The sequence below is a fragment of the Danio rerio genome, chromosome 9 (genome assembly GCF_052040795.2).
Source record: "Danio rerio strain M-AB ecotype USA chromosome 9, GRCz13ab, whole genome shotgun sequence".
Taxonomy (NCBI): Eukaryota; Metazoa; Chordata; class Actinopteri; order Cypriniformes; family Danionidae; genus Danio; species Danio rerio.
In genome coordinates, this window is record NC_141029.1 from 39,367,356 (window position 1) to 39,382,368 (window position 15,013).

At 33.5% G+C, this 15,013-nt stretch overlaps 1 protein-coding gene across 3 annotated transcripts in view; it reads right to left on the reverse strand.

Moving 5' to 3' along the window:
• The window catches only part of sema5ba (sema domain, seven thrombospondin repeats (type 1 and type 1-like), transmembrane domain (TM) and short cytoplasmic domain, (semaphorin) 5Ba), a 273,670-nt gene that overhangs the window by 45,831 nt on the left and 212,826 nt on the right, over positions 1-15,013 (reverse strand). For all 3 annotated transcript variants that reach the window (XM_087268166.1, XM_087268164.1, XM_087268165.1), the window contains exon 13: positions 156-273. In XM_087268166.1, coding sequence (XP_087124292.1) covers positions 156-273 — 118 coding nt within the window. The remainder of the gene's footprint in view (positions 1-155; positions 274-15,013) is intronic.

The following is a 15,013-nucleotide window of genomic DNA, read 5'->3' on the forward strand; positions in this document are numbered from 1 at the left end:
ATAATGACCATGAAAGCAGCTGGCTCAAGTGATGTTATCAATCATGCGGCATAGCACCTTTCACACAACACAGATTTGAAAGCTGCAGTGGGAGACGGTGGACATGTGTCCAAACAGCAGTCATGCATGAAGGAGTGAGAGCCCTGGACTCTTACCGGGCAGGCAGTGATATTCTGGAACCACTGGCTCATGTTGGAGCTGTCCTCAATGGTGGTGCAACGCCGCTGCTTTCGGTCCCAACCACAGTAAGGGTCGCGTGCATCCAAACACATCCTAAAATAGAAAGACAAAGAAAGGGAAGAAAAAGAGAAAGGGAAAAACATTAGATCAGTGCATGAATATTATACATGTGTAACTCTGGACCACTTAAATAAAATGAGATTTTTACATCAATGCTGAATAAAAACATTCAATTGTCAAATATGGTTTAATAGGACAATATTTTGCCAAGATACAAGTAATTTAAAATCGTAAGGTTCAAAAAATGTAAAGTTCTTTAATTTAATTACTAAGCGATACTGTAGGAAATGCTGTTGCACACAATTCCTTCATGTTGTCCCAACACAAATCAATTAAGTTAATTTAATTATTTTTTACAAATTAAAGTGGACTGAACATAAAACAATGAAGCTGTCCCCCAAAAATGTAATTTAATGAAAAAAGAATTGTGTTTAATCAGCTCATTTTAAATAAGTAGTTTGAATAAGCAGCACTAATAATCTTTGGAGTGAATGCGTATTATCCCAGCAGACACACAATGTCATAAGATATTATTATTAGGTTAGATTTAAGTCATCAGTATCTATGGACAATGTATTTTTTATGTCCAATAATGACGTGAAATGACATCAATACAATTTTAGGTTGTGTTGGAAAGTGACCAAAATCCAACATTGAGCCAACATCTTAAACCATTGTTATATTGACATCAAATACTGACATTTATTCATGGGGTATGACAACCAAAATCCAACATCTAATAGATGTCATATTGGTAACGTCCACACAGTGTCAAGTTGTAACATCATTAGACTTTGGTACTTTGCTGTTTTAACGCTGCATTGGAATGTAACCAAAATGTAACATCTGCCAGACATTGGGCACCAACATCAGCCTGACATTGGGTTCTGATGTCATCCAGATTATCATTTCTAAACAAAATGCAATGTCCCACGGCATTGGGGTTCACTGTCAATCTGATGTCATATTGATGTCCTGGCCCTGCTGGGATTAACCCAGAATTGCAGAATTACAACATCAATTTTAACACTTCTAAAAACATGCAAGCAAATGTTTTCTTTTCATAGAATCACATTTACATGATGAATGGGTCCTATTGTGTGACCTTCACATTGAGCTGATCTCCTTTTCGGATTTGTCAAGATTTAAGTAATAAATATATTTTTTTGTGTTTATTACACTTAGAAAACATTTATCAAATTTGATTTAGAGCTTATTATGTCTATGTTGTAATTCTACAATGTTAGGTTAGAGTGGTAGCCTTTTGCATTGTTCAGAGACTGGTGTGAATGGTCTTGAATGTAAAGCCGTGCTCTGGGGAGATGCATGTGTCCCTTTTAGTAAGGGAGGGACCATAGTAGGGCATTCAGGCAGTATTGTTTGTATGAGGTGGAAAAACTGCAAAAAAAAAAAAAAAATAAATCTTCAAATCTTACATCAGAGGCCTCCTAAAACAATATCTAAGAGTTAAAAATATTGAGCTCATCTCAAATTGCTCATTTTAATGCTCATCATCTATATTTGGGTCTTACAGGGTTAATCAAAATTTGGGTTTTGATATATTTACAGTAGGAAACTTACTGAAAATTGACACTTTTCTTTATCATCTTTACTTAATATTGCAGTGATTTACAGCAATATAAAAAAATCTATAATTCTACCTTTATAATGCATTTTTGACTATATAACATACATGTGCAGCATAACATTCATAAACTAGGGTCATATATTACAAATATATTTATTTAGGAACCAGTTTTAATGTTATTTCATTATATTCTTCATAAAAACAAAAACAAATAACAAAACAGAATAAAATATAATCTGATTCTTTATATTACATTAAGTTAATAAGTTACATACCAGTTACAACCTTTTTAAAGTTACATACCATACCAATGAATTAGAAAAAAGAAAAATTGAAATCAAAACTTCTGAAGGATGTTCATTTAAATTATTACAAATATTTAGGTCAAAATGCAAAATAAATAGATACATTTTAAGTATTTAAATACCAAACAATTTTAAGAAAATTTCTCATTATTTTTAAAAAAAATATTTGAAACCAAAGTTGCAAATGTTATTATATAGTTATATGCATGTCAGTTAAATTAAAGATAAATACCTTTTTTATCATTTCTAGCTAAATCTAATTAAGACATGTAATGCAGACTTTTTTATGATTCAGATAAGCTGCAAAAGCAAATTTATCTAGACTTTTAAACTGAAGAGACATCCAACATCTGCTTCCCTCGGCCAACATGGCAGATTAAAAAGCTTGCAGTTGAACTGACACCAGCCCTCGGCTCTACAGTTCCCAGATACAAATCTAAACCCCGCCTGGGACAATTTCCCTTTCTTTTTACAAAACCCTACGCAACACCTCAAAATTGATTAAATATTTGAACTGCTGCTGCAAAAAAAAAAAAAAAAAGACACTTAATGAGGTGTAATTAAATCTAAACCCACTAATGAAGTTAAGCCATGAGTGCCATTTTAAGGGCTCAGGAATTTGGGGCGGTATGTTAGTAAAACACCAGCAGCCTCGCAACCTTCCCTTTAGCTTGAAAGGCTTGTTTTTTGGCACAAGTGTGTGGGTTTGTTTGCGCTGGCCCTCTGGCGTTCCAGCCTGAAGGTTGAGGAAACACACAGAGTGTTGATACAGTGCCGAGTGCCAAGACTGAATCCTGCCGAGTGCTAAACCACTCCAACGCTTTATCCAGACCAAAGGAAAACATTGCCCTTCAGCAATTTCATCTACACAGATTCTGGATGACCCTATCATGACATTCCAGAAGGTTAAGATTTTGTCATCATTTCAGTTTAATTCATCTTTATTTCTATAGTGTTTTTTTACTACGTAGATTGTGTCAAAACAGCATAAGAGAATTAAACGCCATAATATTTCTGATTATGGGACATTTCAGCAAATCAGCCAGGCAATGTATTAAAAAATTTAGATATGAATTATATAATAAAATTTATATATGAACACCAAAAAAAAAAAAAAAAAAAAAAACTTACGGTTTTATTCATTTCTATATTCTTTTGGTTTTAACTGAGGAATATGTTCATACAGAACACGGGTGCCCAATTTTTTTTTTATAATGGGCCAAAAAACAAACTTGATTGAATATATACCAAAACGAATATATCACACCATATTACATTAATTACATTAAATAAGATACTTTGACACTGATGAGAAAATTAGGTATGAGGTGATGTCAAAACACATTATGATTCATCCATTTATGCTGAATTGATTAACTGCATGTTCTGGATGTTTATTCTCTAAATGCGAAAGTTGTCACTGTTTTACAGCATACTCGTAACGATAGGTTGACAATGCGTTGGATCCAAAAGCAGGTCATTAAACAATCATCAGGCAGGCAAAGGTCAAAACAGGTGCAAACTGGAGCATACAGGTAATCCAAAAGTATGATCAGAATCACAGGTGAATGATTGGGGAAGCAGCGAAACAATGTAAACAATAAACAAACAAAGAAACAAGGTAGGGCAAGACAAGGAAAACGCTTAGACCAGTGGTTCTCAAACTGTAGTACGCGTACCGCTTCCTCCTAGTGGTACGCGGAGGAATCGCCAAATAATGAAAGAAACAATTAACACTTTAAACCCTTTGATGCGTAATATAACATCGATGTGATCAGCATTGGCTGTTTTGTGAAGCGATCACAACGCTGTGCTTAGAATGTTTACTTTAGTGCTTTGTGACATAAGCTGCTGAAAATCAGTTTCCGAAGTTTAAGAATTGAGTCTGAAGGGTGATTTGACTGACATGAAAAGTAGTCAATCACAGTCCACCTTTTCTAGTCGCGTGAAATGTAAGGGCGGGACAAAGGCTTTCTGTGTTGCAGAGACAGAGAAAACAACTTAAAAACAAAAGTTTTGTTGGAAAATTGCTTCTCGGATGTTTTCACTATAGAGATGTCTAGCAGAGTAATTAAACCGCGGACATATTTCCTGCCTTTTTGATGATCTACATACACGTTTCGCTCTCCGACAGCCAGTCGACTCGCCTCTGACCTGTCACTCCTCTAAATACATTCTGAATGGCGGCGCGGGAATTGAGGTATTGCGCAATAACTCATTTCTACAAATGTGGCGAGTGCTTTATTTTAACACGAGAGAGCGCATTCATGTACGCAAATCGCTAAAACAGATATGCGAGCTCCTAAATAGGCTTTTTTTTTTCAAATGAACTGCAAGTCTTCTCATGATCGCGTGTGTGCTCAGATAGAATACAATCGCGACCTCTCCACTATTAAAGTAGATTATTTATCTTTGCTCCTTGACTAAATTCAGTCAAAACAAAAGTATGCAAAGTTATCAAGTATTTAGAATTAGATTGATGCATGATCGATGACAATGCAAATTGTCTTCTTATGTGGCTGTATTGTGAAGTGAAACTTACTTTTAGCAAAGGTGGAACTTTAGTTATTATTTTTACGACAAAAAATAATGCTGGAAATGTTTCTGGATGAGGTATTTGTGTGATTTATACATTTAGCTGTATTCTGATCTGTGTTAAAGCATTACAGGTCAAAACAATTCGTTGTTACTTATTGTTTATTTATCAAAATTAACAATAAGGCTCTTAAAACACTGCGTTGATAAATGTAGTGTTGTCATATTTCAAATACCTCAAGTAAAATGAAGTCATTTGTTTGTTTGTTTTTTACTGAAAGTGTACATGTATTTTTATTTTATTTTTTGTATTTTAGATCAAGATCAAGTGCAAAATAAAATCCACATGTGATGTACAGCTATTTAAGAAACAAATTTGCCATATTGTAAAGAAAAATAGTGTAAAATATGTAAATAAAAGGCTAAATTTAAATATTTTTACCATATACTTTAATTAAACCTTTCAAAGCTTAAAAATATTGTTTAAAAAATGGGCAAAAAGTGTCTCTATGGCCTTAAAGTTTATGTGGTAGTTTTACCAGTGCTATTGAAAAAGATTAATTGTCATGAAAGGAAAACTCAACCATACTTCCTTTGTTAGTGCAAATTCCTATACATGTAGCTTTGAGATTTAAGCAATTTCAAAATGAAAATCAGATTTTTTTTTTCAAAAGTAACCAACTAGTACTTTTTAAAAGAGTACTTTGTACTTTTACCTAATATTAGTATTATTTACTAAAATTTGTGTTATTTTAGCAGTGTAATAATATTTTTCCTTGAGTACAAAAAAGATTTCACAATCATTAAGTGCAGGTTTATTATATTATTAATATATGATTAATAAATATTATTAGTATTATTATTATTAATGGTTTTTGTGTATCTATTCCTATGCAATGTTTTATGGGTTGCTGAGAATACATTTCAGGTCTTCAATACATAGCATGTCAGTCTTGAAAAAAAAAAATAGGTGCTGGAATTGATTTTAATTAGGCTGTGCCTGTATGAACCCTGTCATGTGTACATTTAACATTTCAAGATTTGTCTAAAAGTGTATGAATATGACATAGCCTATATTTATGAGGTCCAAGCAACATTTCCAGCTTTTGATGAATAGGCTATTATGAATACTTTAGATTTAAGTGCAGCAGTTTTCTTTTTACTTTTTAAGAACAGCGCCATTTTTTATGAACCTTTAAAAGCACATTTTAACTAAAACATTTTTTTTTTTACCTGCAAGCACAGTTAATGTTTAGACTATTTAAAATGTTTAAAGTGACTGACAATAATACATATTCTTAATAATAGGAATTAATCTGCATCGTTTTTAAACTGTGCACACCTGTAGCTGCTTAATTAGGCCCATGACACTATTTTTTAATACTGGTTAAAAAATAGCGTCGTAAAGTGGTACTTGGAGAGACAATTTTTTTCTAAGGTGGTACTTGGTGAAAAAAGTTTGAGAACCACTGGCTTAGACAATGCTCACAATGGAAAACAAGACTCAGCACAGAAGTGTGTGTGTAGTGTGTATATAATCCATGTCATTAGTCCTCATGAGCTTTAGCTGTGTGTGTGAAATCGGAGTGATCTGGAACTGGTGTGTGAGTGAGATGCATGTGGGGTATGTAGTTAAGTGGCAGATTTGTAGTTGGGTGGATGATTTTCTTCAGGAATCTGCAAAGGCTAGATTGCTGGTGATCATAACAATACTAGCTTAAAGATATTCTTAAAATCTTTTTGATTTCACGGGTACTTTAAGTCATCTGGATTTAGCCATGGGTATTTGCAGTGTAAATTCTGCATCCAGTCAATGAGGGTGCTGAAATAAATGTGCGCTAGTTGACGTGAGGTGTGTAAAACAGCCCTGATTATCATCTTCTTGTTAGTTCCTGCATTAGGAATGAACAACAGAAGTAAATGAACTGGAGCACCCCTTGTGTTATACAGTGTATAATTGAAGAAATAAATGGCTCCAACCAATTAAAAGCATGTGAGGATGAAGGGAATAGCAATATCTTTTCTTGTGCACATCTAAAGCCCAATTACCCCCCATTACGGAGGGCAGAAACACAAGCCCTCGGGACACTGACCTGCAAGAACTCCCCATTTAAACAAAAAACTTCTGCAGCGATTTCATTAATTACAGTGGAAAGATCCACTCCTGTGGACCAAAGTGAAATCCAGCCGTCCATGTAATCTCTTAAGACTATGAAAATGTGCCGGCGTGGAAGGAATGCTGATTTGACATTGGCATACAGCGGATGCCCGTTTTACTGATGAGCTCAGGAGACACGAACACGGCCTTGGGGCAGAGCCAGGCTGCTCTCTGTACTCTGCCAGCTGACCCAGTGAGAGAAAAAAGCTCAATAAATGGCCTCCTAAAGGTGCTTTTTTTCCACCTGATTTCTGCAACTTGCACTACAGTACATAACAGAGTTTTTTTTTACGAGCTGACCACTGTTTCAGAAGGAAAAAAAGACAAGCACAGCAGAAATACTCTGCAGTCTAGCCTTGCAAACACAAGTCAAAAAGTTCACCTGTTTTAAAAATAGCCATCTGTAAAAAATAAAAGTAGATAAGTTAGCGCACTTGAGGACCAATTCACAGAACTGCACCTTAATTCAAGGTTCCAATGCATGAAAGAAGCGCTCAAACAAAAGCAACACGAATCACTCTGCTACATAATTTAACATACTTTCATTATAGTGCAGCAAATCCACAAGAGGTTGCTTGTAAAATTTTAAATAGTGCAAAAAATAAAGTAACTCATAAAACAATGTGGCGAGGCAATGGACAGAAGACAATCAATCTTTCGTCCGGCTTGGGGGTTTAATAGGAGATTTAGAATCATTGGAAGGGCTGTAAAAAATACTGTCTATTTTATAGGCCTTTAAAAAAGATGAACAAAGACAAATAGTTATTGCAGTCGCTTTAATAGCAATTCTTGACCTTTCTGTTGTAAACATGAGCTGAGGTGTACTGTTTTTTTAAGATACACTATGAACACTATCCCCAGAAGCAATAAAACACCTTCATTTTTTTCCAGTTAATCAAGCTTTCTGTGGTCATTTTTTTGTATATAAACATTGTAATTATTGATGTTTTATACTACAATGTTTTCTTGGTGAATGTGTTCTTATACATTCATATTTATCAAATTTAGATTTTCTTCATATGACTATGTTAAGTACTAAGTACTTTTAGAAACACATCAAAGTTTAAAAAAAGATTTACAAAGACAAAAAATTATTGCAGTCTCTTAAATAGCAAATCTTGACTTTTCTGTTGTAAACATGAACTGAGGTTTAGTATTTTTTTACATACACTATCAACACTATCTCCAGAAGCAGTAAAACACCTTCAGGTTTTCTAGTTAATCAAGCTTTCTTTGGTCACATATAAATACTGTCATTACTAATGTTTTATACAATAATGTTTTCTAGGATAAATGTTTTCTAGTACATTCATATATTGAAATTTAGATTTTCTTCATATGACTATGTTAAATACTAACTACTTTTAGAAACACATCAAAGCTTAAAAAAAGTTCTCTTAAAAAGCAAATCTTTTTGTACCAAAGACTTTCTGTTGTAAACACGGGCTGAGGTTTAGGGTCTTTATAGATACACTATCAACACTCTCTCCAGAAGCAATGAAACACCTTCAGGTTTTCTAATTAATCAAGCTTTCTTGCACTTTTTTTTTTTTTGTATATAAACACTGTAATTATTGATGTTTCATACTATAATGTTTTCTAGTGTGAATGGTTTCTAGTTTTAATGTTTTTTTCATATGACTATGTTTAAGTACTAACTATTAGCAAAATTTTTCTATTTTTAGCAAAACATCAGAGCTTAAAAACAGATGAACAAAGGCAAACAGTTATTGCAGGCTCTTAAAAATAGCTGGTCTTGTTCTTTTTTGTAAACAAGAAAAATATTTATTCTTTTATAAAGGATCTATGAACTATATTCTGATACAATGAAAGCACCTGCATAGTTTGTCACCTCATTCAAATGTTATCACTCAATTAAATGGGCGTTATCAGTGGATATCAGCTGATAGATATGGGCTACTAGCCTACAGGTAGGTTCGGAAGGCTTTTTATCATCCATCTAAATGGTTAAACAGCTATACTTATAGAGAAGATCCAGATCTGTTTCTACATTACTGTGACGTTGGGAGTAGGGGTAGACGCTAAGAAAATACAATTAATGGGAAATTCAATAAATAACATAAACAATTATTGTGGTCAATCAGCAGAACTAATAAAGAAGACTCCAGATCCAGATCTGTTTTTACATTACTGTGACGGCTGGGTTTTAGGTTGGGGTAGTGGTAGATGTTAATAAAATACAATTAATGGGAAATTTAATAAATAATATAAATAATTCTTGTTAACTTCCAGCCAGAGGCCCCTACTGGCTCATATCTATCAGCTGATAACCATTGATAACTTCCATTCAATTGAGTAATATTATTCGAATCGGCCGTATAGTTAATTGACCTTTTTGCATGTTTTTGTTTATTGATTAAATGCTCTGCATACTATAATACTTTCTACTGTGAAATAGTACTCCCAGATACAAAAAAATATATATATCTTCATGCTTCTTTAGGAAAATGAACAAAAAAATTGCCAAAAATGTCCATATAAATTTTAGTACAGAAGTTTATTCACACACCAATCAGAAATAAGGTGCTCAAAAAAAAAACTTTATGACTTATACCTAGATTTGTAAATGGTAAACACTATTACATTTGTAAACAGTCTACATTTTTTTTTCAAAAAAGTAAAGTATGTTACTACGGCTACATTTCGTTGATGTGATGGCAGATGACCAAAACCAACTTGAGTTTTTTTTTTTGAGCTACTAAGCAAACTGACCACACCGTTAAAGTTGTCTGTATGGAGAAGGATATGTGAGGCAAATATATTTGATTACAAATCATAAATATTTCACAGTTTTGTGGTGTTATTTGGTGTTGTGCAAAGAACTGTGTGAAAATACCCCTTTATTTGTCAATAATACTGTGTCATAGTGTTAATACTGCCTCATAGTGTTTATTTTACCAAGAATCCGCAATCAAACATCGAAAAAAGTAAGCTGAAAGCAATCATTTCCACAGAGCCTGAGTTTAACAATAATATCATGATTTGAAATACATACAGAAATTAGCAAATCTATTCCAAAGTTTGGTTTTTCTCCGTTCGATCACATTTAGTAGCATTTATCAGGAAAGCATCAGATCCAAACAGGCCCCATCAATTTAAGCCTGAGAAATTTCCTCACACGCCAATTGCTGACAGCTTAGCTCACACAGCGATAAGATGGTCAGATGCTTTAATGGCTTCATCTCAGGAGAAAAAGAAAAGACGCTATTTGTCAGAAGTTCAGGACAGCGGAGTTTGAGACATATTGCCTGTCTTAATCAAGAATGGGGGAAAGCGCGTGAGAAAAATGGCTTCAATTTTGGGACTCTGCCAGTGGAGAGTCAGTTAAAAGCTGCTGGTAATAAATGCTCTCACCTTCTGATTACTTTCTTTCCCTGCTTTTCCCCTCTTTGCAGCTCCTCCAGTTGCTCAAACAAGCGATGAGCTCTGAAACTCGTGTTTTTTAGCACCCTGTTGACAAGCTGGTGGCAATAGGAGCTGTAAATTGTTAGGGTCAGACAGGGCCTGCGAAATGAGATTCTCATTCGGGCTGTATGTAAGACTTAGCCACAGGTAAAGGAAGAGAAAAAACTCTTTACAAATATATTTATCGCCACATGACTAAAAGAAGTTGGCAAAAAAAGGCACAGAGACATTGTGCTGTTTAAATGACGGTAATTATGAGTTTCTGTCCTTATAAGTTGGAAACCGTATTTTTTGAAAGTGTCGACTTTACTCACTGCATGAGCAATTAACAATGAAATATGGGTAGGTACTGTGCTATACGTCTTTATACTGTAATTCTTTTTTATTTGATATGTGGTTTTAATATTGCAAGTGTTACCTGCAGCATTTCATTCTTATTTATTCATTCATTAATTTTTCTTTTGCTTAGTCCCTTATTTATCTTGGGTCACCACAGAGAGATGAACAACCAACTATTCTGGCATATGTTTTACACAGCGGAAGCCCTTCCAGAGGCAATCATAGAAAATGGAAAATCATTCTTATTTTTCGAAAGCATATTAAAATACAAAGATGGGAAGTACAAATACTTTGTTACTGTACTTAAGTAGATTTTTTTCGGGTATCAGTTCTTTACTCCACTACATATTCTGACAACGTTTTACTCCTTACATTTTTACACAAATATCTGTACTTTTTACTCCTCACATTTTTAAATCCATCTTGTTACTTTAGTTTTAATGTGAATTTGTGAATTATTTTTTTGTCACTGCACAATTTGAACGTCTTATTGATTCAATCTATTCTTTGTCATCCACCGCAGCTTTTTAAACCTCTGATCGCGCAAAGTAAGTAGGCTTTTTTATTAAGCTTACCATAGGAACGGCTAACCTGGATGTGTCAGAGGGATTCCGCCGTTATTGTCATGTTTACACTGGGTAACAAGATGCGCTTTGGTCGATCGAATAACAGGTAAAACAAGAGGCACATTTCTGCTCAAATCTAGCATTTAAATGGGGTTAAAGTTTTTTGTCCACTTCTGACCATGTTGTACTGTACTTCTCTGATCTCTTAATCTACTACTGCCGGGGAAAAAAACTATCAATCATGTGCTTTTTTGTAAGTGTTTGTACAGTTAGTCCTACTAAAGCAATTCAATACTTATGCATATACTATGCAATGAGGTTTATTTCCTTTGTTTCCAACAAGTTTATATTTCCTAGTACAGAATTTAAACTGTTTTATAGATTTAACATGTATATTATATGGACTGTAGTCTTCTTTTAAATTAAATTGTATACATTTATTAAACTTGTTAGATAGATTGCTGTTAGATAAGTATTTAAAACATCAAAACTATACTGGGTCATTCATAAATAAAAATGTAATGCAAAGGATCAGGAATTTATCATGAGGAAAAAAAGAAGATGCAAAAAATGTATTTAACAGCATTAATAATTTTATCTGTTAAATAAAATATACACAATAATCTGAAAACAAACAAACAAATGATATGAGCTGCATGATTGTTGCTGTTCAAACAAATAAAGCAGCTTTAACATTACGCAAAAAATTATTTGTAGTCAAATTTATTCAGTTTTTATTTTATCAAAAGAAAAAAAAATGTTTTGGACAAAACGAAGTGTTAAATTTAAGACATTTAGCGTATTAAAAAGCATTGGATGCAGGTCAGATTGCACTGCACTATGTCTACATCCAGACCCCTCTCAAATTGCAAGTTATTTTGTGTAGATGTATTCATGTAGTTACCATGAAACTAAAACAGATATAGTAATAAATACCTTTTACTTAAGTATATATTTCAGGCCGTACTTCTTTACTTTTACTTGAGTCCAAAAGTGTAGTCAATTCTTTAACTTTTTCAACACGAGTATCCCTACTTCTACTTGAGTAAAGGATGTGTGTACTTTTGCCATCTCTGTTAATATAGTGATTAAATATTTTGCTAGCACAGAGAAATTATGCAGATTAAACTACAGTATTTATTTGCTTTTGTGCAAGTTGGAAACAGCATTTTCATTCATCCCTTTATTAATCCGGGGTCGCCACAGCAGATTGAACCACCAACTTATCCAGCAAGTTTTTACGCAGCGGAAGCCCTTCCAGCCGCAACCCATCTCTGGGAAACATCCACACAAACATTCACACACACACTCATACACTACGGACAATTTAGCCTACCCAATTCACCTGTACCGCATGTCTTTGGACTGTGGGGGAAACCGGAGCACCCGGAGGAAACCCACGCAAAAGCAGGGAGAACATAAAAACTCCACACAGAAACGCCAACTCAGCCGAGGCTTGAACCAGCGATCCAGCGACCTTCCTGCTGAGGGCGGCATATATATAAATATATATTTCTATGCGATTTTATTACAGCCATTGGGACGTTATTTTTCTCGTACAGATTTTTCGAAGGCATATTAATGTAATCATTAAATATTTTTCTGTCATCAATAACACATCCACACATGGAGCTATTTTGGTATTGTGGTTAGGTACTGTACTATACATCTATATACTGTAACGTTATTTGATTTGTGGTTTTAAGCCAGTGTTAGCTGCAGCACTTCATTCTCAGTTTTTGAAAGCATGCTGATCTAGTGATTAAATATTTTGCTAGCACAGAGCAATTATGCAGTTTAAATCACAGTGATTATGTGCTTTTGTGCAAGTTGGAAACTGCATTTTATGAATTAATATTTAAATGTGGTTATTTAATGTCTATATATATTTTTCTAAGTGATTTTATTACAGCCATTGGGACAGTAGCTTTCTCATACAGATTTTTCGAAAGCATATACATGTAATCATTAAATATTTTTCTGTCATCAACAACACATCCACACATGTAGCCTTTTTGGTATTATGAAGGTTGCCATAGAGATAATTTCTAAGGATGTGAACAGGTCAGGGTAAAATCTCAAGTTGTCAGCTTGTAATTGCACTAATTTTAACACAACGTGAACGCAGCATTATTAGAGAGACAATTACGCTGGTGGATACTAAGGTTACGCGCACAATAGTAATGGATCACCATTGCTTCCTGAGGAGAATCAAACCAGCAATTAAAAAATAAAAAAAAATAAAAATGAAATGAATCATAACATTTCTTTGATTTGTGATTAAAACTGCAGTTTGTCATAATATTGATCTGCTAATGGGTGGGTAAGCTTTTATTTGAAAAAAAAAACCTTTTTTTATTTTATTTTTAAGTGTTTCATTATATATGCCCACCAAGACAGACAAATTAAGCAATTAACAACAAATTTAGCAAAACATTAGGTCCCACTTTTTATTAAGTGGCCTTACATGTATTTACATTTTTAAAAAAAATACAACGTACAATCACTTCCGGGGTTATTGAGGATAAGGTTAGGGACAGGTCTATGGCTAGTAGTAGAGTAGGTTTAGGGATGGGTTAAAGTGTAAGGGACGGTCAGCAGTGTATTATGGCTGTACTATGAGAATTTCAAAAATCAGTCGGGCAATAAATTAACTTTTAGGGTTAACTTTAAGGTTTCTTTCAGATTAAAGATGTTTACTGAAATTTCAAGCAATAACAATAAACTTGGTGTTGCTCCATCTTTCTTTCTTCCTTTCTTTCTTTCTGTCACTTTTCTATATTGTAATATAAATTAAAACAGTCTAACAAGATAAACCATTACAAACAAATGAGTAGGGGTAAAATCAACAAATGTACACAACTAAACATATCAACATGTGCAAACTGTACATGAATCAGAGCACTATAAATAAATATTATTAAATCAAAATATGGCTCTTACAGTGTATGTAATTACAGGAATTATTTACAATGTAAATACTGTACATGTATGCATTTAATCAAGCAGTACATTGCAAAATTGATTATTTACACAATTAGTACAATTTAACAAATTGTTAATTTCAGAGTGAGTACAGGATTACAACTTAATGTATTTTTAAACATCATTACTCCAGTCTCAGAGCCATACTTTATTCTAATGTGCTCATTTAGTCCTCAAGAAACATCATCTTCTTATCAATATAAAACAAAGCGTTGCTAATTAATATTTTTGTGAACCATTTATTCAGGATCCTTTTGATTAACATTTATTCGATTTTAAAAAAAATATATAATTATGAAAATACTAAATAAATAAAAATAAACGAGGACAAAGCAGCAGTATCAATGAAAAAAAGTGTTGCTTTTTAAAAATATGACAATTATATTTAGCTCAATTCTGACAAATGTACAATTTTACAATGTACATTACTTTGCATGTAAGATACATTTTATGTATTTTATTTTTTACACTTTTAGTTGACTACAACAACTAATTAGTGGAAATTATATTGTTTCAAAAACATTTTCTTAATATACATTCATTTTTTAAATAATATTATAAAGTCCAGACAAAAAATGATAGCAAGCACTTTCTTCCTAAAGCCAGAAGACTATATAGCATGCATACACTGTGTCACAATCACCAGAGATCCAGGCTTGTAGATCACTAGAATCATTCACTTTTGCTCAGGACTACAAACTATCACCATATGGACTACAAATCCTGTCATGCACCACACACTCAAACCAGTTCCAGTTTTCCGTTGATTGCTAACACAGACAGCTAAAGTTGTTCAGAACTGATTACATGGACTTTAAAAACAGCACACACACACACACACACACCAGTTTTGTTTAACTGTCTGTGAACA